Source organism: Cervus elaphus, chromosome 26 (assembly GCF_910594005.1).
Source record: "Cervus elaphus chromosome 26, mCerEla1.1, whole genome shotgun sequence".
Classification (NCBI taxonomy): Eukaryota; Metazoa; Chordata; class Mammalia; order Artiodactyla; family Cervidae; genus Cervus; species Cervus elaphus.
Genome location: NC_057840.1, coordinates 40,794,002 through 40,820,687, shown reverse-complemented (window position 1 = coordinate 40,820,687; position 26,686 = coordinate 40,794,002). Strand labels below are relative to the sequence as shown.

General features: G+C 43.6%; 1 protein-coding gene and 1 pseudogene across 3 annotated transcripts in view; one reads left to right on the top strand and one right to left on the bottom strand.

The window, feature by feature from the left end:
- Window positions 1-323: 323 nt before the first annotated feature.
- The window catches only part of SNX9 (sorting nexin 9), an 87,241-nt gene continuing 60,878 nt past the window's right edge, over window positions 324-26,686 (bottom strand). For all 3 annotated transcript variants that reach the window (XM_043888016.1, XM_043888018.1, XM_043888019.1), the window contains 11 exons: window positions 25,560-25,685; window positions 25,325-25,442; window positions 19,678-19,808; window positions 15,230-15,333; window positions 13,875-13,978; window positions 11,593-11,670; window positions 8,882-8,958; window positions 7,674-7,763; window positions 5,959-6,073; window positions 3,841-3,932; window positions 324-1,975 (listed from right to left, as the gene is read on the bottom strand). In XM_043888016.1, coding sequence (XP_043743951.1) covers window positions 1,928-1,975; window positions 3,841-3,932; window positions 5,959-6,073; window positions 7,674-7,763; window positions 8,882-8,958; window positions 11,593-11,670; window positions 13,875-13,978; window positions 15,230-15,333; window positions 19,678-19,808; window positions 25,325-25,442; window positions 25,560-25,685 — 1,083 coding nt within the window. In that variant the 3' untranslated portion in view covers window positions 324-1,927. The remainder of the gene's footprint in view (window positions 1,976-3,840; window positions 3,933-5,958; window positions 6,074-7,673; window positions 7,764-8,881; window positions 8,959-11,592; window positions 11,671-13,874; window positions 13,979-15,229; window positions 15,334-19,677; window positions 19,809-25,324; window positions 25,443-25,559; window positions 25,686-26,686) is intronic.
- LOC122684087 lies at window positions 20,905-24,176 on the top strand (annotated as a pseudogene).

The window sequence follows — 26,686 nt, the reverse complement described above, 5'->3', positions numbered from 1 at the left end:
GGGATGCTTACCAGAGAAGTAAGACCTGAAGTATCAAGAGGAGGAAGCCTCTCTTAAGGGATGAACACACACACTCCCTGTAGGTTCCGTTTCCCTGGAGAACCCTAACACACTGGGCATCGGTATTTGTTCTTACTGCCTCTCCGGGTAACTATGACAAGTTTCTTGGATTGATAACACTCATTTAAGGAATTGGCATTATTAATTCATGTTAGGAGAAATAAATTCTGGGGCAAAACTCATCACCTGGACTCTGTCTTGCAGCTGGCAACATGAAACAATGATCAAAAAAAAAAAAAAAATCACACAAAAACACCAAAAAGTGTTTTGAAAAAGTGCTTGAGAATTTACTGTACAGTTTTTTTAAACAATTTATTTATATGTTGGCTTCTACATGCTCTTGCATTTGTGTAAAACATTTATACATATTCTTTACAATTTGTACATATATTAAATGGCTGTATCATAAACACTGTTCTATGAGATTTTATAAAAGAAAAATCAAGTAGGGAAAATTACTTATAAAACATTAACAAAAAAAAAAAACCCGTGATATTGAAGAACAAGAAGTTCTCATATTCGTGTTCATTTGATTTCCTCTTCTATTTATTTTTTGGTTTCACTTTATTTGTGCTGGCCCAAAACTTCCATTCCCTATCATGTAACTATCAGGTCAGAAGAGGGAGAGCGGTGCGAGCGGACGGTAAGGCAGCCGTGGAGGGCGGCGAGGTCTGCGGGGCTGAGACCGTGTCTGCGAGCGTCCCAGGTTAAAGCTGACAGTTCGCCAAGACCCTGTTTTGCTTTATGCCATTAAATGAACTACTAATGATGACAAAATTCTGTCTGAAGTTTAGGATACAGGCAGGATACATCGCTCTGAACTTTTTCTTCTCGCACGTAAAAGCTTGGGGAGGGCCGCATGTTATGAGACTTAGCACCCTCGTCAGCCCCTTAAAACCTTCCCATCTGGTGGGGCCGGGAGAGGCTCGCTCACCTGTGCTTCATCGTTTCAGATAACCCCCACCGGCCCACTTGTCTAAAATCCCAATCGAGTGGCAAAATCACGCTTTCCCTAGCACTGCTCACGGTGCCTCCTTGAGCAGTTCGAGACTGCGAGGCCAGCGGAAAGCCTGGGAGGAGTGTTTGCCCACAGAGACGTGGCTGCTCCTTCCCCAGGAGCCGAGCCAGAGCGCCTCCCCCGAGACCCTGGGGCTTTCTCGGCGAACCCTTCCAGCCTCACCCGGGCTCAGAAGGGAACGCGAGGCAGACGGCACTTCAGGGCGGTGGGCGCGGGGGCTCTGATCCCGGGGTTTTGCCGAGCTGGTCCTCTGGAGGGACGCGTGCGGCAGGGCCACGTGAGGGGCGGGAGCCGCGGGAGCCCCTGCTTGCTTCCTCTGTCAAGAAAACTGAGCATCTGAGTTATAAACATCTCAGTGGAAGGCGTGCAGAGTATCCTAAATAGATAGGACTCTCAAAGGGTGGAAAGGAGTTATAAAAATATACAAACATATTATGTTTTTTACTCTGGCATATTTTGCATTTTTTAAGAAAGCAATTAGTAATTATCTGACTTTGGGCGGCAACAGAACTGTGGCTGACTCATAAATTACAATTTTATGCAAAATATCGGGAGGGGGGCAAATCCCTAATTTTCCATTCAAAATTCTGGTAACTTTAAGTACTTTCCAAAAATAGACAATTTCCATTGGTTTAAATAATGGATGTGGAGATGAACAAGACTATTCCTAAAAAACTGATGCATTTGGGTGCTTAATAAAGGAAATGAAGTTTTTTTCCCAACTCTCCTTTTTTTTGGTTTTCTTTTTGTTTCTTTTTGGATGATGGGGAAAAAAAAAAAGAATCAAATTGCGTCATCCCAAGTCAGAAGGAAGCACTTCGGCGTTTCTTCACGTTTGTTCCATCTGTCCTACATCACCGGGAAGCGGCCGAGGGCCTGCCTCAGCTTTTCTGCGATCTGGTGAGAAACAGAACAACGTGAGATGTCTCCCATGGTGACCCCGTGGTTCTCTATTATTTCCATCTCTTCTCAAACACTCCAAACATTTCAAATCCCGTCACTGGTAGATGCTCCTAGTCTCTCCCAGCCCCAACTCAGCCTCTGAGCAGTGGAAAGGGCAAGTGTCAGTTGCTCAATGGTGTCCGACTCTTTTCGACCCCATGGACTGGTAGCCCGCCAGGCTCCTCTGTCTGTGGGATTCTCCAGGCAAGAATACTGGAGTGGGGTGCCATTCCCCTCTCCAGGGGATCTTCCTGACCCAGGGATCAAACCCGGGTCTCCTGTATTGCAGGCAGATTCTTTACTGTCTGAGCCCCCAGGGAAGCCCTATAAAAGTGAAAGTGTCCGGGCAGCAGAGTGCTTGCTAAGTTGCTTCAGTTGTGTCCAACTCTTCGAAACCTTATGGACCATAACCTGCCAGGCTCCTCTGTCCGTGAGATTCTCTAGGGAAGAATAGTGGACTGGGTTGCCATTCCCTTCTCCAGGGGATCTTCTTGACCCAGGGATCAAACTCACGTCTCTTATGTCTCCTGCACTGGCAGGCGGGCTCTTTACCACTAGCGCCACTTGGCAGGGAATTCTGAAATTCCCAGATGGGACTGCTGGCCGCGGTGCCCAGCTGACAGGAAGCCAGGCTCCTTCCAACCACATGGCGTCATTTCTAGACCATCAGCCTATCCTCCCGGGATCCGGTCTCTGTGCTGGGCCCAGACTCCCCTGCCTTCCCGGACACCTGTGACCTCCTGAGACAGGCCCTGCTGCTGCTACACATGTGGAGACAGGCTGCACCTTCCGCTTGTCTCTGAAACCACCTGTTTCCAACACACATGGACAGCATGCATGGAGCACGTGGGCCGCGACTCCCTTCCAAGAACCCCCGCGGCGGACACGCGAGTGGCAGTGTCCACCCACAGACCAGAGGACGTGTGTGTGGACATGAGTCTGGGGCCTGCCGAACCCTGAACATACAGGAGATGACCCCATGGAAACAGTGGAAAGCTTAGGGAGAAATACGGCAGCCAACACACGGTCAATCGTAATAAGTTACAGAACTTGTCTTTGAGGTCTGAGTTTCCATTTATGGGCTAGATCTTTGTTTTCTGTACATCCTGGTGAATAACAAAATTGCTCTGCAGAGGTGTGAACGTCTACATTTTCATTACTGGTTCCTGAATGGAACCATCTAAGGCTTCACTCCCCCTCTTGCTTTTGTTTTCCTTCTGAAATCCCTCTGCACACTGCGAAACCCTCGCTCACACACAAAGCCGGCCTGTGCGGTCCCGCACAGTGCCAGGCGCCTTCCCCAGCTGGGCCGGCAGGGTGACCTCATCTCACAGCGTCCCCTGCGCTCGGAGCGGCGGGCACCGGACCAGCACCCCACACCCTTCCTTCTTGAAAAAAAAAAAACAAAAAAAAACCCTCTTTAGCCCAGTGTTCCTCAAAAGGAAAACGCAGATATGGTTAAGAGATTGGGAAAAAAATCCCTGCTCAGTCTTTAGCCTCCTTTGGCTTACTGAGAAGTGAAGTTGCTCAGTCATGTGGGACTCCCTGCATTTCCATGGACTGTAGCTTACCAGGCTCCTCTGTCCATGGAATTTAACAGGCAAGAATACTGGAGTGGGTTGCCATTTCCTTCTCCAGGGGATTCTTCTGAACCCGGGGATCGAACCTGGGTCTCCCATGTTGCAGGCAGACACTTTACCCTCTGAGCCACCAGGGAAGCCCATTAGTTGCCTCACTAGTTAGGGTTAAAAACCACAGGCGCCCAGCTTCACAAGGAGCCCTGGCAGGACGCGGGGAGCCCGGGGGACAGGCCGACTCACCGTCTCGTAGAACTGCACCTGCTGCTCCAGGTACAGGCGGATGACGCTGTTGTAGTCGTAGATCCGGTTACTGTGGAAGTGATTCATCTCAGCTGCAACCAAGACCAAGACATCGGTCAGTGCCCCCTGGACTGCAAACAAACACAGCTGTGTCTCTGGCCCAGTCATGATTCATCATCAGCCAGGCTGGCCTATGCCAGTTCCTGACAAAAATGCCACAAAGAGGCTAGAAAAACAATTTGAACAGGTAACGGCAAAAATGCTTCTCCATAGATGGATGATTACTGTCAATTTGCATGTTAAATCTTTTTTTTTTATAAATTATTCCCTTACATTTATTTAACTTTAATATCTTTCAAAACTGTGTGTGTGTGTGTGTTCACGCACACATGCTCAGTTGTGACCAACTCGTTACCCCATGGACTGCAGCCCGCCAGGCTCCTCTGTCCATGGAATTTTCTAGGCAAGAATACTGGAGTGGTTTGCCATTGCCTTCTCCATGCATGTTAAATTTTTTTTTTGCACGTTAAATCTCATAAAGCCCAACATGATCACACAAATGACGGCTCTTGTTTGAGTAAGAAACCAGCTTGGGCCTACGGGCTGCCGGTGACCTCAGTGAAGAATGTCGAGTCTGCTCACGGGGGCCCCCGCAAGGTGCCACGTCCTCTGCTGCACGGTGACTGCCCAGGCGCCTCTGACAGCCTGGGCAGAGGCGAGACGTGAGGAAGGCCCTCTTCAGGGCAGCTGATGCCTGATGCCACCGAGCACCAGCACTGCCAGAACTCAGCCTCTTCCAGGCAGAGGGCCGGACGCCCAGCCTCTGTGTTTGCTGAATGTCTCGACTCGGCAAATGAACCCCTTCTCCAACTCTGCCTCTGAGTGCCGCCCCCATCCATCACCAGTATCTGAGAGGCCTTCTTCACCAGGCCCCATATCACCTCTGTCTTTTCCCTACACGCCACACCTACAAAGCCAACCGCTGCGGGCATAAATTCCTGTAAAAAGCTCATTGTTCCGGGTTTTAGGTTGTTATCTGAAGTTGTACAATGCTTTCACTCGTCTATTGGGATAACTCCAAACACAAGGTCAAGACCAACTTTCCCTTCCAAGCCCCAAGCTTCAGTCAGTCCTCCCTGTTTCTGCCCGGAACTGTCCTCGTTCTGGAAACCTTTCACACATTCTTCTCTTCTCCTACTTTCTCTCTAGTCCTGAAGGATCCTTTGGAAAAGCCCATAAGTACCCTTCATTCTCTTCCCCAGCACCTCATCTTCTTTGGGTCCTTAAACACCTCAGACGGCAGGAGCCAGGTCTCCAGCTGGGCTGTCTAACGTCAGCCTCCGATTTGCACCCCCACCTCCGTCACTAGGCGGATCCTCTTCCTTAGCAGGGTTTTTTCTGTTTGTTTTTCCATCGAAACCTTCTCATGGCTTCCTAACGCCCACAGCAAGTCTAGACTCTTCTGCCTGGCTTTTGAGGCCCTCCAGAATCTCCAAAGTCTCCCCCTCATAACCCGCAAATGGGTTTTATCCCGAAGGCCAATGACATAATCTGGTCCTGCTGTGTTCTGTGTTCCCACTAGAACATCCTTCTGCTCCCTCCTTGGCCCATGTATTCCATTCATCCGCCAAAACACGAAAAATCCATTCACTGCTCCTACCTGCTGGAAAACACTCAAAAAATTCAATATTTTCTTTTTAGTAACAGTCAAACCATGCCAAAAATGCTATGTCCAAACTCCCTTCACATTCTGTGGTCTTGAGGCCTGCAGGTTACATGCTGCTAAAAGCTGGATTTGGGAATCTAGTCTGGATAGGGCCTGCTATTGAAGGTTATGAAAGGAATCTTCAGGGTCTCCAAGAAGAAATAAAAATGTACAGGTTTAATCAATCATGTTGTCATTTGTAGTTACCTCAGGTAAATGTACAAAAAACTAAATGTAAATATTACAGCTTTTAACACTGAGATACTACAAACAACAGGCTTATGAAGATATTTTGAATCAGTTCTTATTAACTTAACTGCTGTTCATACTGGAATTTCTCTCCAGCAAGGAAAATAGAAAATTTTTTTGGAAAAAAATCTCCACTAACTACACACAGACCTTATTGTTCTTACCTTGCAAAGCGTAAGACATTGTCCCAACACGCTTCACCATGTTCTGTTTGTCCTGGGGGGTGATTTTACTAGTTGCAACCAGTTTATCACTTTCTTTCACTTTTTCTATTGCTCCCTATGAAATACAAAATGCAGTGGTATTAATAAATCTGAAAGGATTAGTCATTAGTTTAAAATGTAACAAAGCCAACACATTCTATAATTGTCTTGCTACTGAATAGGAAAATGCCCCCACAAAATGAGAACATGAGGAATGTATCTCACTATAACTTCCTGTAAGTCGCTTGGAAACAAAAATGCTGTTATTCTTGTAAAATATAGCTAAGCTGAAACCTACACTTTTATGCTGCAACAAGGCTGAAAACTAAATAGCACTCTTTTCCTGTAATATGAATAAGGCATTTTCAGGTGAGAGCGGTACATGACTGGAAAACAGGCACGAGGTCCAGGAAGTCACTTGATCCGGGACAGTCTAGCGTCTGTGCCTGGGCACTCTCGCAGAGTATTTCATAAGCTGGTACCTCGCTGTGCTGATCGTAAGCCTTACTGTGATTTCTGTGAGAAGCTCGGATTAACTTCAAATTAATACCGAGATGGAAACAGCTGTAAAAGCTGCCAAACATTTCCCACACTCGTGTCATCACACGGCTCATGGGTGCTGTCTGGGAAGAACTCTATGCCTGTGTATAAATCAGGTTCCCCACCTGGAACTGTCAAGGCAGGCACAAATTCCTACAACAAGCTAACTGTTCTGAGGGTTTTTTTTCTTTTTTGAGATTTTAATTTTTTTATTCCCACCCACACCCATTACAGCAAGGTAACTGACAGATAACATTATATTAGTTTAAGGTGTACAACATAATGAATTTGAGACGTGTGTGTGTGTGTATAAAGCAAAATGATTACTACCATAAGTATGTAAGATCCATCACCTCAGTGAGTTATAAACTATTTTCTTCCTATGATGAGAATTTTTAATATCTACTCTCCCAGCAGTTCCACCTGTGAGTATATACCCAAAGAAAACAAAACCACTGTCTCAAAATAAACCCAAGCACATCACAATACCCTAGAGTTCGACGGCTGATTAAACACCCACAGTAATGAGGTAATGTGCAGATTTTGAAAGAGAGAAAAATTAACCAGAATCAAAATCTGAGGACACTCCAAACCAATCTTTATTTAGTTTTAAAAAAGAACCTTTATGATGGGAACTATATAGTTTCCTTTTTATTAATGTAAACAAATAAAATTGACATTGGCCACTCTGACCTTAATTAGGACAGACTGCATTAGGCTGGGGGACAGGACATCTGATTCCATCTGGACAGGAAAGGCCCTGGGAGGACTCGCCCACGCAGTGCGCAGGGAGGGTCCCGCTGATGAGGGCAAGTACCATTCCTGGCACCGACTTGACCACCAAACACCACGATTATTACATCTGCAACCTGCCCTAAGTATATCCATAAAGGAACAGCTATCATCCTTTTAGTTCCCTCCAAATAATCTTTCTACAGAATAAAAGAAACTGAACCACCACTCAGGTATCTGAACGTAACGCCCTCACTCTGTAAGCCCGCCGAGCCGCTCCAGCTGGTTTTGGAGAGGAGCTCCTGACTGGGGGGGCGCTGAAGGGCGAAGCTCCTGCAGCAGGCCCTGCACCTGGGTCCTGACCCGGCCGGGACCTCATCCGTGAACGCCTAGGATCAAGTTACCTTGTGAGCGCCAAGAATGTCAGGGAAGCAGCCAAGGAAACCTTTATATTCATGATTACATTCCATCAGGAAATGGAGATCTTTCTTTGGCTGTAACAAGAAAGATTGGCTATTATTGGTGGAAGGATTCAGACAATTGAAGAGAAAATGGTTACATTTAAGTGCTGTATCAGGCAAATCTGCCAGGCATGACATGAAGTTACTGAGTGTAAAGCAGTCAACCTAGTTCTCTTATAAGAAAATAAGCCCCAAGAACTCTACACTGTCATTGTAGGCTGTGAAAAAAATGAAAAAAACTGTGGATTTTTAGGTTGGTTGGTAAAATTAGCTATTTTGAAGTGGCCCAAAATGCAACACTGTGAACAACAACAACAACAAAAACTAGTTAACACCACGTGTTTACACAGAAGCAAATAAGATGTTATAGCTTAATGTATAAATTTTAGCAGAAAATAAAAAAATTGCTAAAAATCTGGTAATCATTAAAAGTGGCAACTATACATTTTTCCATTTGTTCTATGATAATATTTAAAGTTTTGGTGTGCACGATTCTAAAAATAAATTTCTTTTTTTTTACAAGTATCAGGAGAGTAGTTAATGATCACATGAATGTATGGGTATACAAATATATATTTCAAGTTGTCATCTTAAAAAAAAAAATTTTTTTTAATTTAAGGGTTTGAAACAACCTCAATGGTTAGTCCCCTTAAGGAAACATTATCTGGTATCTATGAACATAACTGAAATCAGGCTATTAAGGACTCCAATAAAAGCCAGGTGGCTACAACGAAATCTGCTTCCTGCCAGGAATTTGAGCAGGGCTTTCTCTTTATTAGCTGTTGATCCTCAGCCCACTCCCAGGCAGGTGCTTCCATCACCATTTACAGACCAGGAAACCTCTGCTCCGAGAGGCTGAGCAAGACTCCAAACAGGAAGAGTGAAGCTCTTCCCTGTACGTTCTAATTCCCTGGTGGCTGAGATGGATCCAGACCATCAGCGCTGGGAGCTGTTGAAGCTTCCTGATGATGAATTATCCATTACTTTAGCCTGGCCTAAGAAATACTACTACTTGGTGTAATTAATAAAGATGCGTTGGGACAGAAGAGAACAGCCATTTGGAAAGCTTGTCTTAAAAGGGGTTTTAAATAAAACATGTGGATTAGGCAGCATAAAATCTTCACTGGAACCATGTGGCTGTGTTAATATACCTGTTCTGCCACAAGGCTGGCAATTTCTTCATAAGTCTTTCCTGCTTCAGTTATCGCATCATTGAGATCTGTTTCACCTGAGAATCAAGACAGTTATATGCGTGTTACAACTTATATTTCCTTTTCATTACTTCTAAAATGTTATTATAGCAAACTTCAAACTTTGAAAACTATACAATAGAATGAATCCTCATCTACCCATCACCCCCAACTAACAGCCTATGTCCAATCTTTCAGTCCCCTCCCTTCCTCTCCCTTTTACTGGTCATTTAACACTTCATTCATACATTTTACCTAACAGACAAGGGCTCTTTAAGAAATAGAGACAACCCCAATCTCACACCTGAGAAAAGACCATTGTTCCTGATATGAACTGTCCAGCCAGTGTGTAGCTGCCGGGTGTCTCCAATCAAGTTGGCTGCTTGAGTCAGGATGCAAAGACCATCCACATGGCACAGAGCTGACATGTTTCCTACAGAGGTTCTTTCTCCTCTGTGTGTTCTTCTTGCAAATTTCTTTTGGGGAAGTGTTGAAGAAACCAGGCTGTGTGCCTTGGTCCCACAGTCGGGTTCTGTTGAGTGAGTCTCGGTGGTAACAACAGTCTTCTGTTTCCTGTACTGTCTAGATCTTTCATTTTAGTATTTATTTAGTATTTTAGGTTTGCAAATTGGTGCTATATTACTTCTGTCACTGTTCCTTTATTAGCTGAAATACTTTTATAAAGAGAAACTTTCCTTTATCAGCTTTTTGTTACCTTGAGGTATGGGGACAGGAAGAACAGGTTAAATGCTTCCTTCTTTTTATAGTTTTCAGAATTATAAGCTGATTCTATTCCATCCTCCAAAGCTGACTGAGATTAACTTTTTAAGAATATCACTGCAAGTCTGGATTAAAGTTGATATGCTTCATTTCATAGCAATCATTATCTTCACTAAGCTCAAATTTTCGCTTCATAGGACAGTGGAAGGTTCTTCAGATTGGCATCCAGGTTCTTTCCCTCTGAGCTCTGGATTATTTCAGGCAAACAATATTTCAAAATCGCCATGTGGGTGATGCTGGGAGTTCTTGTTACTAGACTTGATAACTATTTCTAGGTCTTTTCAGTGAACAGAGCCAAGTGTGTATCTGTTAATTCCAAATTTCTAACTTATTTTTCTCACCTTCCCCCTTCGGTAACTTTTTTTTTTTCCCCCTATGTGTGTGAGTCTGTTTCTGTTTTGTAAATAAGTTCATTTTTATCACGTTTTTAGATTCCATGTGTAGGTGGTATCATATGATATTTGTCTTTCTCTGACTTCACTTAGTATGATAATCTGTAGGCCCATCCATGTTGCTGAAAATGGCATCATTTCATTCTTTTTTATGGCTGAGTAATATTCCATTTATATAAATACCACATCCTCTTTATCCATTCATCTGTTGATGGACATCTCATTGCTTCCATGTCTTGGCTACTGTATGAAGTGCTGCTGTGAGCACTGGGTGCCTCTATCTTTCTGAATTAGAAATTTCATCTTCTCATAATTTTTAGATCTATGCCCAGGAATAGGATTGCTGGATCACACGGTAGCTCTATATTTAGTTTTTTCAAGGAACCCCCATACTGTTCTCCATGGTGGATGCGTCAATTTAAATTCCCACCAACAGTGTAGGAGGGCTCCCTGTTCTCCACACCTTCTCCAGCATTTATTATTTGTATACTTTTTGATGACGGCCATTCTGAGTGGTGTGATACCTCACTGCAGTTTTGATTTGCATTTCTCTAACTGGCGATGTTAAGCACCTTTTTGGGGTGTCTTGGCCACAAGATGCTTATCTTCGAAGACCTTGGGTTCTTCATCTAAAAAAATGGGGGCCAGACCAACGAATCCTCAAAACTCCTGCCCAAGCTAAAAGTTTTAACTAAAAGACACAATTCAGCCAGGCCAACAAGAAATATTCAAATACGGGAGCCACAGGTCTTACATTTTGGTAAAAGACTAATTTCTTATACCTGGAAATACTCAGACATTGACCTCCAAAGACCTACCCTCCCTGGGTATCAGAATAATGCCACGGTGACAGTACCAAGCCTATCATTTCTATAAGTGATAGAACGTCCTCAAATTGAATAGGTGCCACTCACCTGGCAAATACTTTTACTTCCTACCAGCTCCACATGCCAAACTAAGAAAACAAACCAAGATATAAAAGAAAATGGCTAACTTGTAAGTGTTGTCCATGGAAATGCACAATGAACTCAAAATACCACAAGTGGATATACAATATGGGATAAGCTGAAAACAATAATGAGTTAGCAAGAGACATAAGGCAATATGAACTTGTTACTCAGTCAAGATTTTTCCCTCCAAATGTCCCTGGTAAGATCTGGCTCGTGACAGTCAGACTCGGCTTCAGAGTTTGGCAGAGAAATGAAAGCAGGGCAGAGTGTCACATACCATACCCGCCTGCTTCACTAAAACACAAGAGCTGTATCTGAGCACAGGAAAGGCAAAGACACTAGCCAGGAAATCCAAACTATTACCACCCACCACTTTTCTCAAAACTAGTAAGGTGAGGCGGCGAAAGTCCTCAGTGGAGCCGTGCATCCAGTTTAAACGTCACTGATGGGGTGCTTCACTGCAGTTATTGCTTGTCTATAAGAGCCTGAGGAGGCCAGTCTGTTGGGTTAAGACACCCAGGGCCCCAAGAACAAATAAAGGAAGGTGTACCTTGATAACCACTAGAGCTGAAGACTGTGGCTAAGCTCTGCAAGGCCTTCCCTATCTTCTGATACTCCTTGGGTAATGCTGAAAGAGAAAAAGGAATAAGTCATTCACTAAGTGGAACAAAATTAAATGATCCAACTATTTTCTCAAATGATTCAAAATAAGTCTGTATTCTTTAACAGAATATCCATAAAGAAGGTTTGTTTTTACAAATTAATTTTTCTTCAGTTTTTAATTAATCAACTATTCAATAAATAGTGGACACTATTATTATGAACACCACCACCAGTGCCCACACTCTCATTCACTGAATGAAATCAAAGCGAACCGGAAGCTCCTTTAGAAGATCATTTCTAGATCTGAGTCCTTTCATATATACAACACCAACCTGATCATCACAACCACCCCCTACCGATGCAGATGCGCCATCTCCCCTTCCTGGGTTAGGAACGCTGGGGTCACGTGGCTGGTAAGTGGAGGATCTGGTGCCTGTTATTCCTAACCTGCTGCTTTTCTCACTCTGCCACGTACCTGTGAGTGATTATTTACAAAACAAAACACGACCAAAAGCAACGGGGTGTGGAGAAGAACGGCAGTGGAACCTCACAGGGCCAGGGAGGAGGGATTTTAGCTTTCTCATCTGTATAATAATAAGATTAATTAAATCATCTCCGATGCTCCTCTAGTGCTAAATCCTAGGCTTCTAGGGTCACTCTGGAGATCTCTCCAGAGAAGAGTCTTTGCATCTCAGGCTACTTTCATTTGCAATCTGTACAGTTTCCTGAAACACAACTGCTGCCTTCAAAAGAAACAATTACTCGCATTTGAAGAGACTATTATAAAGAAAAATGATTCACATGTTTCTTTAAAAAAAAGGTCCAGGACAAGGAAATTTGACATATGGTCTACAAGCTATAAGAAAGAGGAAACAAGAATTCAAATTATATAGCTTAGTTAATTTTAATAAATTGTTCACCCTTTTGTAACTCAGTTTTTGCCTTTACACCGGGGATTAAAAATACTTGCTGTGTGTTTCACCGTGTGGAGTGTGTCCTAGACTTCTCACTTCATAGATTAGGAATTTTTAAAAACTCTCTTGTGAGAGGAAAGAAACTATGGCTGAATCAAATTCTAAACAAAACACTTCAACCTCCTGTTCCCCCAAAAGAGAGCAGCCTAATACTATTAGTATTTCCTAATCTTGGTCTGTGGATTTTACAGGACATGGAGTTGACCAGATGTTAGACATAAGGGATTTGATTTTTTAATAGAAGCCATAATCCCAGACTTTTGTGATATCCTTAAAAACTTTTAAGATTTGTACTCATTTAAAATTTTCTTTAAAAGGGGGAAACAGCTGAATTTACTGTTAATTATTTTAACAATTAAATTATTTCATTTACGTTTTAGAGAAGTATCACTCCCTTTTTGGCTCATGAGTTATTCCCTGTGACCAAAGGCCTGAAACAGATTTTATTTTCTGATGCTGCATTTGTATAGGTTATGTTTTCAGGCTTAGTTCTATTTTCAGCATTTCTTTGCCATGGGAAAAGGAACCAGTGTTATTGCTCCTGGCGTCTGCCCCTCAAGCATAAACAGCTGGCACATGACAACGGTTCTGTTGATATAAAATATCACGTGAATGGTGGAGGGCCATTGTAAGGCCTGCTTTCTTCCTGCAAAGGGCAAGACAGGAAACATTTTAGGCTTTGTTGGGCTGCAGGTTTCTGCTGAAAGTACTCAACTCGGCCATCCTTCACACCACAGCAGCCAAGGCGTGATCCCCACAGCTGACACTGGACTGTGTTTCTCTCCTTGGCTGCTGGACGGCAGGGCGGCCTGGGTCTGGGGCATACGGGAAAACGGTTCAGCGGAGAAAGGGAAGGGAGGGTGCAGCGCAGCAGGCAGAGAGCGGAGGGGACAGCGGCACTTCTCGGGTCTGACCCAGGCTCCGGGCTTTCTGCTACCACCCGCCACCGGGCTTTCCTAAGATTAGAGCTTTAGTCAAACACACAACTCACTAAAGGGATGACTATTAAAAAGATCCTGAGATTAAAAATAACCACGGGCACTTTCTCTGCAGGCAGAAAGGGTGACTCTTCCATAGATTACAAACCCCACGTAACTGGAAATATTTAAGTGAATGTAATGCTTTTTACAGGGGTTCTTGAACCCGCTTTGGCCAAGCCAGTCTCCAGTGCTGTAACCGGGTTGGGAGGTGAGGTTCCGCAGAGCGCCGTGGCTGTGGCGCTGCCCCGGCCCCCGGGCCCCGGGGCCGCACTTACGTCCGGTGCACCGCTTCCAGTGCTCCTGGCCCACATTCAGCAGCTCCTTCACGCCGTCGTCCATGGCTTTGGTGAACTTGCCGACAGCATCACACTTCTGTTCTCTGTGGGGCAAAAACACGAGGAGGTTGCGTCCCTGACTTCACTACCCAACGTCCAGACAGCGTGAGGTGTGAGAGGAGAAAAGTCCAACGTGGTCAGGGGAGCTCACAGCAAGCCTGACCTCGGGTGCTTGTGCTGTGCATTCTAGCAACTGCTGTAACTAAATCAGTCTTAAAAACGGCTGGATTCAGGTTTCTAAAGAACTGCTTCAACATCTGCCACTTATATTTTAACTGCTTTCTTTCGCCCTCCATTCCTTGTGAATTCTAACTAAAATTGTTCTAAAGTAAATAAAATCTTCGTTTCTTGAATATCTTACTGAGTGAAGTTCAATCACTGCAGGTACTGGTGACTCTATAGTATGGGCTGCTGGTGGTAGTTGTTCACTCATTCCAACAAATACTTTAATGAATCAGAGAAAATAAACCTACACACACAGCATCTAAGTGATACAGAAGATACCAGTTCCTTCAGGATTAAAAAGCTTTTCCTGACTTGAAAAAAATTATCACAATATACTTTTAAATGAAAGAGGAGGTTATAATAGAGACTGTGTAACATGAGGTCACTTTTGTTTACACAACCATTTTCCCTTCAGATACATTGTACAGAGTAGGATCTGGAAGAACACAGACCTAAGTCAACATATTAACACCGATTTCCTCTCTGTGTAGTTAGAAGACTGTCTATATACTGGATAAAATATAAGCAATGGTTATACATTAAGAAAAAAGGCTGCTTAAAATTATTACTATGAACAAACACAAGATTTCTTATTAATCTTAATGCAAAAAAGGAACTACTCCAGACTTTCAACTAAGCCTCCATTAAAAAGATGACAAGATTAAAAACAAGAGATTAAAACAACACTGGAAAAACAGGCCTGAGATTGCTCTCTTCAAGGCTATGTTCAAAGAGATTTCTGGCCCATGGGCTGATCCGTGGGTGTCAGCTGGCTCAGTGCCATGCCGTGTCCTCATACTTTATTATTAATAACTACTAACCACTGTGTCAACTATGAAATCACTGACTTCAAGGTAAAAAGGAAGCGGACTTTAACTGATGTTATGGTTAGAAAGACAGTGTTTTAAGTACAAGAGATGCTCTCCATGACTTCTGACCACAAACCCCACTCATTTCACACCCTCTCATCTGACGATGTGAATTCCAGGTGTGGTCAGACGGGCCAAGGCCTGCAAGCAGAGGAGGTGGACCCGGTCTGGGAAGCAGGGGCGGCTGGCAGGATCTCTTACATTTCCACTAAGTCCAGGTCAGGTGCCTCTGGCTCCATGGTGGAGAATATCATAACTCCGACCAGCTCATCTTTCTCAGCCTTCCTCTTCCCGGTTTTCCATTCCTGTAAAGAGGAATGTTATGACGTTAAAGTGGGGAGCGGAGCCAAACAGCTCTTTCAAAATCCCATCCTAGCGTCGGCTCACTGACTGTCTTTATCCTTCTAACTCTCGGGAGGCAGTGCCCATGCCGTCTCCCTCCGCACCCCTGCATCTCCAACTCCATCCCACACGTGAGCAGTGTGAACGGTGCCGCTGTGCCGAACGGTCCTTAAGAGCTCAAATCCTCTCGAAGCGAGGTGACCCAGGACTTGTTCTTTCCCAAGGCCCACCCGCCTGTACAAACACACCCGAGGAATCTGACAAAGGACCTCAAAATTTTAGGTTGTTTTCTTGAAAAGATTAAAGCCTTTCTAAATATAGGAAACAATATTATAAACTATTAAAAATCACTATAAATCAAATATATATGGGCTTCCCTTGTAGGCCAGCTGGTAAAAAATCTGCCTACAATGCAGGAGACCTGGGTTCAATTCCTGGGTCGGGAAGATCCCCTGGAGAAGGAAATGGCAACCCACCCTAGAATTCTTGCCTGGACAATCTCAAGGACAGAGGAGCCTGGCAGGCTACAGTCCGTGGGGTTGCAAGAGTCGGACACGACTTAGCGGCCAAATCACCGTGTGTATATAACACACCCACAGAAAAGTGCCCAAAGCAAAAATACACAGTACAACAAATTCTCATACAGTCAATTCCTGTGTAACTGCTTCCAAGGGCAAGAGAGAGAATGAGAGCTGGACTTCTGGAAGCCCCCTTCTCGTCCCTTCCCTGTCACTACCCCTTCCCTCCCCCTCCAGGGGTAACCATGACCACCCACTCTTTTATGGTTTTCAGTTCCTCACTTCATACAGTTTCACCACCGAAGTCCCTACACCATGGTTTTGCTACTTCTGTGAACTAGCTGAGAACACAACACTCGGCATTCTCCTGTGTCTGGCCTTAGTTGCTCAACCTATGCTAAGAAGTCACACGCACACTGTTGTTACAGCTGGACTTCACTCATTTCATGGCTGTTTAACACTCCCTCGAGTGACTGGTGCCCGGTTTACTGACCCCATTGTACCACGGGTAGCCATCAGTGGCCCTGGCGAGTTATGGATAAAGCTGCTGTGTACACATCTCCTGGTGCGTGTGCGCATGCACTTCTGTGGGGACATAACCAGGCGTGGAAAGTTGTTCAAGCAGATAATGCCAAACTGTTTTCCAGACTGGTCACACCAGCTTCCACACCCACCAGCAGTGTGTGAGTTTCAGAAGCTCCTTATCTCACCAAGAAGACACATGGCATCCTGGTCTTTCTAATTTCAGCCTTCTGGTAAGTTTATTCACTGTGGCTTGAATTTGCGTTTCTTATTACTCATAAGACTAAGTGCTTTTCTATACACTACTGATGATTCAGATATTTTCTTTAGTGAGTTGTTGTTCAGTCGCTCAGTTGTGTCTAACTCTTTGTGACCCCAGTGACTGCAGCACGCCAGGCTTCCCTGTCCATCACCAATTCCCAGAGCTTGCTCAAACTCATGTCCACTGAGTTGGTGATGCCATCCAACCATCTCATCCTATCCTTCCTTTTCCTCTTGCCCTCAATCTTTCCCAGCATCAGGGTCTTTTCCAATGAGTCGGCTCTTCACATCAGGTGGCCAAAGTATTGTAGTTTCAGCTTTAGCATCAGTCCTTCCAGTGAATATTCAGGGTTGATTTTCTTTAGGATTGACTGGTTTAATCTCCTTGCTGTCCAAGGGACTCTCAAGAGTCTTCTCCACAGTTTGAAAGCATCAATTCTTCGGCGCTCTGCCTTTCCTACTGTCTAGCTATCACATCAGTTCATGACTACTGGGAAAACCATAGCTTTGACTAGTCGGACCTTTGTAGGCAAAGTAATGTCTCTGCTTTTTAATATGCTTCCTAGGTTTGTCATAGCTTTTGTTCCAAGGAGCAAGTGTCTTTTAATTTCATGGCTGCAGTCACCATCTGCAGTGATTTTGGAGCCCAAGAGTCTGTCACTGTTTCCATTGTTTCTCCATCTGTTTGCCATGAAGTGATGAGACTAGACGCCTCATCTAAGCTGTGATCTTAGTTTTCTGAATGTTGAGTTTTAAGCCAGCTTTGTGAGGGACATTACCAAATCTCCCATTTGTCTACTGGTTTATCTTGCTTATCAATTTGTATGGGTTTCCCCATATTCTAAAATCCAGCCCTTTGTTGACTATACACGTTCATATCTTCGAATTTTCCTTTTAATAACTTCTGATAAACCAAAGTTCTTTTTTTTTAGGGTAGTCAAATTTGTCAGTCTCTTCCTGCAAATTTGTCAGTCTCTTCCTGTATGTGTCTTATTTCAGAAATCCTTCCCTACCCTAGGGGTACGAAAATTTTCTATGTTACCTTTTAGAAGCTTTATTGTGTTGTCTTTCACATTTAAACTTGTAAACCATCAGGAGTTAATTTTTTTTAGACTCAATATGGTGGAAACTTTCAACCAGATAAAAGTAGAAAAATATTTTAATAAACCCCTATAGATTCAGCTTCAAAAATTATCAACTTTTCACCAAACTTGTTTTATCTGGTCTCCTCCATCCTACTTTTATTTCTTGTTTATTTTAACGGAAATCTCAGATAGAATATCATTTCACCTGTAAATACTTCACTGTGTATCTTTAACAGATAAGGGCCATGTCTTAAAAACATTACCAAAATACCAACATCAAACCTAACAAAATCAACAGCTTGTTGTGAGGCAGTGACCACATTTATTTTTCCCAGAGATGCCATCCAATGGAGATGCCATCCAATAGAGATGCCATCCAACGGAGCACCACTGATAGGAAAGACTGCCCATCCCCCACCCCCATCCTCAGAATCATTCTTGTCATAATCAAGGGCCCATTCTATTCTATTGATCTGCTTTTAAAATATTTTAGCTTTATAATGAGTCTCAACATCCAGGAAAGGCTTCCTCCCATTTCATCTTTATTTTAAAGAGTATCTTGGCTATTCTTGGAGCTTAAATTTTCTATGAAGGACATCTTTCCAGTTCTTCAATTCAAAAAACATAGTGCTGGAACACTTATTGAAGTCTTCTTTTTATTTCTCTCAGCAGTGTTTCATGGTTTTTAATGTAGATTTACATTTTTCTGTAGGTTCTTTGGGTTTTCTATGTCCAACAATCTATATGAACTACTCTTGCCCAGAGAATCACAAATTTTAATAATTTTCTAGTTTTATGCTGTCATTTAGCAGGTGAGGAAATTGCGGCCCAAAGAAGTTCATGTTTCGGGCAAGGTCGTGGAGGCAGCCAGAAGCAGAGCCAAGACCAAAACCGAGTGCCCTGGCCCCAAGTTCTTTCTTGTTTCTCTTACATCAAAAACACACAAAAAAGAAAAAAGCCTAAAATTTGCATAAAGCATAACCTTTATAAATGCTTCCTGTTTTTTTGTTTGTTTGGGGGTTTTTTGGCCATGCCAGGCAGCTGATGGTACGTCGGTTCCCCAACCAGGAACTGAACCCGGGCGCTCGGCAGTAAGAGCATGGAGTCTAACCACTGAATCGCCAGGGAATTCTCTAGAAATGCTTCCTCAACAGAATCCTAGACAGATCAAACAAGTCCTTGTTAAAGTCCTGTGGCAAGCAGTAAGGCACCAACTTGAAGGGGGTTCCACATAGTTTTTGTAACTGCTATATATTACATTTTGACATGTAAGCATTCACCATGAAATGCAAAAAGACTACAAATATTTAAATGGAATGATCTCTAACCTATAAATTATACTAAGCATGACCAAACAAATGATTGCATACAATGGAGGACTAAGGTGACACACAGCTATTTCCAAAGCAGACAACAATAGTGAGATGACAAGCAGCCAATTTCTTCTTGATTTTCAAACGAGAACAGTGACTGTAGGCAGAATGACTGCCCACGGGGCAGAGGCAGACCTGGACAGACAACAACAGTTCTGGAAAAACAAGGTGGCTTTGAGAAAGCAGCTTCACTTATGAATCTACTTTTCATTACACTATTTACACTGTAAGGTCAAAATATGATCCTAAGAAATCATTCACACTATTTCTCTAACTTCACGCTGAAAATATCCTACACAGCTTGGGGTCTATCCTATATTTAACAGCATTGAGGAAAAAGCCCCTCATCCTATCACATCCCTCACCCCTGTCCTCACTGGGCCAACTGGTTCCCGGTTTGCAGAAAATCATTCTGGCAAACTCCTTGCTCACACACTGTGACTACTTTACTATTACTTAGAAATAGCAACTAATCAACGTGATTTAACTTCCTTGGTGTGAATGTGACAATTCTCAATATCCTCCAGGATTATAATAAAATGTCCTACCTTCTCATCTCGGAAATTTAGAAACTGCTGGAAGACCTCACTCTCTGAGATTACCGGGTGACGACACATCCTGGTCATCCAGGCCTGAAGCCGCTCCATGCGCATTTTGATAAACTCTTCTTCAAAGCGACCTGCAAGAGACAAGCCAAGAGTGACGTGCGACTCTGCCCAGGAGGAATCACTGTTACCCAGGTGGAAACGCTGCTCATATGGCTACTGGCAGAGTTACTCAGTAAAAGGTAAACCATGGTAATTTTTCAACAACGTTAAAACAAGCAACACAGTGGCTGTTCAAAGGCCCACAGGAAAGGTACTCAACAAACCTGAAAGCAAATTTTATCTCCACATGAAAAACTTTCTCTTTCTTATTAACTAACACGCCGGTGCCTGTGTGATCACATGAAGCCTTATAGGCAAGAAAGGGCTGATAATGTGGAAATTAATAAGCAATTCTGACCAAGAAGGTGAAATTTCTATATTTATAAAAATGTGTCTAAATACAATATAATCTCAGATATACAGAATTATACTAAGTCTTTATGAAAAGTAACTAAAAACTGTGGGTTTTTTCCCATCTTGCTTTTTCAACTACTTAAATGAAAATTAGAAAAACCAATTTTTCCATGAATGCCATAATGAAAGCTGCTATCCCAGAACTTAAGACCATCATAAAACAGGAGCTTAATGGGTGATATTTCTGTTTTAAAAGTAGAAAATCAGTTTAACAAACCTTACATACCAAACATCAAGTGAGTACAGAATTTTTATAAGCCTAATAAAATCAGTATCAGTTAAAAGGTTTCTGGAGATGGAAATTCTGGCTATAGATGCGTTTGATAATTAGCTAATCCTAGTCCTGAAAAGCAACTAGAAAGCCGAAAAAAAGCCACAAAAACTAAGTGCTGTGGAAATCAACCAGAGGCATACAGCCTGTGAGAAGGGTTTATGCTCCCCAACTGTTGACCTTCAGGCCAGAAGAGGGGGGTTCTGGGGTGCTCTGGCCTGGGGTTGCACCCCATCTCTGCACTCCATTCTATTTCCTCTACAGTAGAACCCACCCCATGAAAGTCTTACATATTAATCTATGAAAATATGCGCAGAATCTGTAGCTGAAACATATAAAACCCTACATGAAAATCAAGTATGACATATCTAAGTGCCTGCATTGGAAGACTACATGCTAAGATTTCAATTCTCAGAGGGTGGCCAGGCGGCTGGGACTGACTGAGCAGCGCTTTCGTTGCCCGTGAACCCTGCAGAGTACGCTGCCGGGCTCCTGTCTCCTCTTCACCACGGCCTCTTCTGATACGAGGTGCAGAACTAGAGAAGTGTGCCTCAGGCCAGGTTTTTGAGCTGATTCTCAGCCTTTGAGCAAAAGAATGTGTCCCAGGAAGTCCCCGAGCCCCTCCTAAGAAGAAGGATCTTTCCCTGGAGGAAATTCAGAAGAGATTAGGAGCTGCAGAAGAAAGATGCAAGTCCCATGAAGCCGAGGTCCTGAAGCAGCTCGCTGAGAAGAGAGAGCACGAGAAAGAAGTGCTCCAGTAAGCGACAGAGGAGAACGACGTCAGGATGATGGCGGAAGAGAAGCTGACACGGGAGACGGAAGCCAGCAAAGAGAGAAGGACAAGCACACTGAGGAAGTGCGGAAGAACAAAGGGTCCAAAGATCCTGCTGACGAGACTGAGGCCGACTCCTCTGTCCTGAGAACTGACTTTCTCCCCCTCCCCTTCCTAAACATCCAAAGGCTGTGCTGGCCAGTGTCATTTTACTTTTGCCCTCCTAACAAACATATTCCACAAGCTGGTGTAGGGCTGTATAGGTAGATCCAGACGGTATGTTGTTCTTTTAGGGGCTAAAGGGGGGAGAAACAAAAAGTGTTTTACTCCTTCTCTAAAGTTGACGTCTTCCTGATGTAGCTATGCTTCTCGTTGCGTCTTTTCTACCTCAGTATGGTGTGCTGGGTTAAGGGCTGGCACTGCATTGGCTCCGTGAAAACATGTCTGCGAAAACAGTATGTAGTGGCTTCTTTCAAATTGTTAGATGCTGGGTATCTGTTCACTTTTAAATCCCAATTCTGTCCCGATCTTACAGACGCTACTGTACTTGAATGGTTAATAAAACTGCACAGTGCTGTTGGTGACAGTGAAAAAAAAAAAAAGAGAGATTTAAGTTCTCCGAAAATTGGTCTACAGAATTAATGCAATTCCAATAAAAACCCTAGCATGATTGTTTATAGGTATCTGACTATAAAAGAATCATGCTGACTCTTAACTTTACATGGAAAGGCAAAAGAAAAAGAATAGCTAAAAACAATTTTGAAACAGAACCAAGCTGGAGGACTTACATACCTGACTTCAAGACTTTCTATATTATAAGGCTACAATAACCAAGATGGTGTGGTATTGGCAAAAGGATGGACACATAAATCAATGGAACTGAATAGAGTCCAGAAATAAACCTGCACAAATATGCTCAATTGATTTTTTGACAAAAATGCAAAGGAAACTCAACAGAGAAAGGATACTCTCTTCAATAGATAGTCTGAGAACCACTAGATGACCAGATTTATAACATAAATCTCTACCACCTTAAACTTTATACAAACCTTAACTCAAAATAAACCCTAGACCTAGATGTTAAACTGTAGACTACAAAACTAGACCCCCCTCCTGTATATTAAAACACTTCAAATTCTGCACGTACTAGGAGCAGAGATTAATAAGTACTGCAGAAACTTGTACACTGTGCAGACGATGACCCACCTCATGAACAGAAGAGACCCTGGAAGTCAGCACAGACCTAAGGGCTATGCTGAATTCCACGTTATGAGCAAGTCAACTATACAAGAGTTTATAACCTACTCATTGGTTGGAATTAAATAGTCATTCTTATTTCTCTTAACATTTTTTTTCTGACACAGCTGGTCTATTTACAAACTGTGACTTCAGCTATTATCTTGTTCTTGTGAGGATATTCTTATCAGGTTCCAGAAAATTAAGAAAAAGGAGAGGAGGGATTTCCATCTGTCCATTTCCTATGACCCTGACCTAGGTTTTCATGAATAATGTTAATATACCAGTTTGGCCCCCGGAAATAAAACCAGGTTCATTCAATGTTATTCCATAAAAAATAAAATCCATAAACAAATTAGAAAAATCTTAGCTCTAAGCTTTTCCTGGATGGATTATCAAGTCCACAGAAATGTCATGACATCACCTACTTGGTATTCCTTTTTCTTTTCTCCAGGATTTAAGGGAAGGAAGTTTATACAATAATGATGCTGTGGGCATCTCAGGCAGGACGCAGACGAGAGAAGGGGGAAATAGAACGGCTTCTGTGCCTTCCAGTTTCCTCGGCAAGCAGCCCAGTCAGGGAATCAAAGCCCAACTTTCTTCAGACTGAGGGGCTGTTGCTTCTGTGCTTTTCTCTGACATCCCCTGGCTTCAGGCCTGACCTCTTTTTTTTTCCCCCGAAAAAAAATCCTTACTATGGGAGAACCGTGACTCCATGATGCTTTAGGCTATGCCATGGGTTATCTGATTCTGAATAAACCGTGTATTAAAACTGAAAAAAATAAAAGAAACCCCCACAACTCTAAGATAGCTCATGAATCCATTTATTTCAACACCATGGAGAACATATTATGCTAACCAAGTTGATAAAGGAGAATTTAAAATTCAAACCTGAAGATGTAGAGAGAGGCAGAACTCAAGTTTTCATGGAAAAAAATCTAAATTTTTAGAAAGAAAGCCATGATTAAAACAATATGGATGACAGAAAGGAGGGACAGTGAGGATATGCAGTGGGTGAGGACTGGGGTGGGCGACACGTCCGAGCGGGAGGAAGCAGCCACACATCCAACCTGCCACCCCGGCGCCTTGAGGGGCTGCCTGGGTGTCACCCCCCGGAGGGCCGTGCAGGCCCACTCCTCCGTTCTGCTAGGTCAATGTGAAATTTTTGAGAAGATTTTCCCCCCAAATCAAAAAAATTTCTTTAGAAATGGTTTCCATCTCTTCAAAAAATTTCAGAGAAGCATACACATTGAACAAAGCAAAGCAAAAAGCCACGCTTTAAGGAGAATAACTTCCTTCTCCTAAGGCCACTGGTTCTAGCTGAGGATTAGTCAGTCCACGTCTCATGGAGTGAGCTCTGGAATCACATCACGTCCCTTCTCAGCGCCTCTGAGTGGCACCTGTGCGTGTCTGAGCTGACAGCGCCTGTGCGTGAGGGGCCAGGGCACACGTAACGCCTGGCACGTCAGGACCAACCCCCCTGCAGGCTGGGCCACCCGAGCAGGCTCTGCCCTGGCCGGGTGCGAGCCCTCAGCCCCTCTCTCGTCTTTATCTCACTCCTGCTGAGTGAGGACCGAATCCTCTCCAGCCCCCCAAGGCCTCTGGGACCCTGCTCCCCCTCCACGCTCCTCATGGGCCCAGGTGAGCCTGTCCGTTCCTCCTGTACCGTTCCAGCTTCCAGATTTCAAGTCTTACTCTCGTCTTTGATCCTTCTCTCTCTCTTTCATGTATTGTAATACTTTCTAGCTATACATGGAGACTCTAATGTCTACATGAAGTTCAGCTTCTTTACAAACTTCTAATCCAAGACAAACACACGGACTCCTGAGTACTAACATTCCAGTTTCTGGATCAGGTGAAAGGGTTTAAAAAAAAAAATCACTGATTGTTCTCAAAACAAACATAGGAAAAATACCCTCTGACTGCACATTTACAAGGGGCTCTGGGAGCATTGTGGATTATTTACTAGAAGATTACTTGGGGGTGGGGATGGGGGGGAAATGACATTTAAATAAATAAGAAAAGGGAGAGGGTGATTATCAATGATAAATAAAAACATTTAAATATCAGTAGTCACCAAAATAACTGAGTAGAAAACTTGGTAACTTCCTACATTAACACTTAGAAACTGCGGCGCCTACATCTGGTGTTTACAGACTTGTGATGAAGATGACAGGGGCTTCCCAGGTAGTGCGGTATTAAAAGAACCTGTCTGCCAATGCAGATGATGCAAGAGATGTGGGTTTGACCCCTGGGTTGGGAAGATCCCCTGGAGGAGAAAACGGTCATCTGCTCCAGTATTCTTGCCTGGGAAATCCCATGGACCAGGGAGCCTGGCGGGCCACAGTCCACGGGGTTCCAAAGAGTCCCACAGGACTGAGCGCAGCACCGCCAATGAAAATGACGCAGCCGGACTGTGCGATGCGCTCACGTTATCTGGGTCATATAGTTCAATTTCTCCCTTAGACTATCAGAATCATTCCTGTTTTTCCCAGGTATCATTTTTCACACACAAAAAAGGCTTATATTTCTTTCATGGGAAAGGGTTAGCAGTAAAGACACAGTGACTTTGTCAGAACCCAAGACATATATATACATAGGAACTGGGACAGAAAATTTTATGAAACCTTTTTGTTAGGTGTTAGGTAACTTCCAAACATGTGAACTATATATGTGTGTGTATGTGTGTTAACTATGTGTGTGTGTGTGTGTATTTATGGCTGCAGTTAGCTGCTGTTTCCAGACTCCCACATCTTATTCCACTAGAGGATGGAAAGTGCCATTTCTGATTTGCGTTAGAATACTCTAACTGGAGTCTTTTCACTTGTTTTGAGTTCTGTCACAAACATACTCACCTGTGACTTGCTTGTCTGGAAGAGAAGGGATTGGAATGGCTGACCCAAACTTAACCAGTAGACGCTCATATAACCAGTCAAAGTGTTTATACCTGTGGTTTACTGATCGATTAGTGTTCTACAAGAGAAGGAAAGAGAAAAAAAGTTACCAGTATCAACTACAGAAAATGAAGAAAAAAGCAAGCCGTTCCTAGCGATGTAAGCACGGTTCTGTTTTGATAACCTGAATACTTACGGTAGGGGTTAACTGATACTCAATGTAGCTCTTCAGACCGTACATTTTGGAGCCTTTCCTGGGGTCTGCTACCACACAGTCAAACGTAGAGGTAGGGTAAACCCACATCGGGCCATAATCTCCAACCTACACATCGCAGGGAGAGGCAATTTTGTTACATGGAAAATCAGTTAACACAATTGATATAAATCAACCAAATGATTCTTTCTAGGACTAGAAGTCCTTAGGAGAGTCATTCTTGCTCTTCTTTGAGAAGTCGTTTACATAAATGCTCTCTGTTCTCACTAAGGTTCTATTTGAAGAACACACTTAATCGAGAGGCCCTTCTGCTCCCGTGTGGGCATCTCAGGCCATGGAGAGGGGCCGAGCTGCCTTTCCTCGAGAGGATGCTGGGCGGGACACAATCTCTCTCCAGCCCAGCTGTCCCAGTTAAATGTAATGAAGGGCTAGCTTTTAAGAGTTTCAAATCTACTGCAGACTAATAGTTCTGTGAAATATAAAATGATGCACTTGGCTGTCTCAGCAATGTCAAACTGCCATCAAACTTCCTCAACACTTATTCTCATCTTCTGTATGCCCTAATTGTTTTTCAAGGTGAAAGGAGGAAAAAGTGAGGTGAGGTATGAAAAGTTCAGAGGCTACTAGGTCAGGATGGTGACTGGAGCCTATAGAGCTTTAATGAGGGACTAAAGGTCTCTGACAACAAGTGATTGATATTATGATTCTCCAAGAGGGACTCAGATCTAGAAAACCCTCCTGAAGCCACAGGGCAGGAACCTCTGAGAGGAGCCTTGGGGAACTTCCCTCAGTGATGGGGCCCGAGAGAGGAGACTCTGACCAACCAGGGCCCAACATCCATGAGGTCATATTTTACCAGTGGGTCGGGATGCTGCACCTTAAACCCAAAGGACCAGGTCTCTGCTTTTTCTTGGTTTTTGAGGCCTCTATGGCTTTCCTCACTTCCTTTTCCACACAAGAAACCCACACAGGCAGGCCTGCCTAAAATGCGTGGGACAACTCAAATGCAGGGGTCCTGGAGCTCTGTTCCAACACTCTCATGCTTACGACAAAGTCTCATGCTTAGGAGGGGCAGGGTGGCCATGGGCTCCTGATTCTGCGGAGTTTTA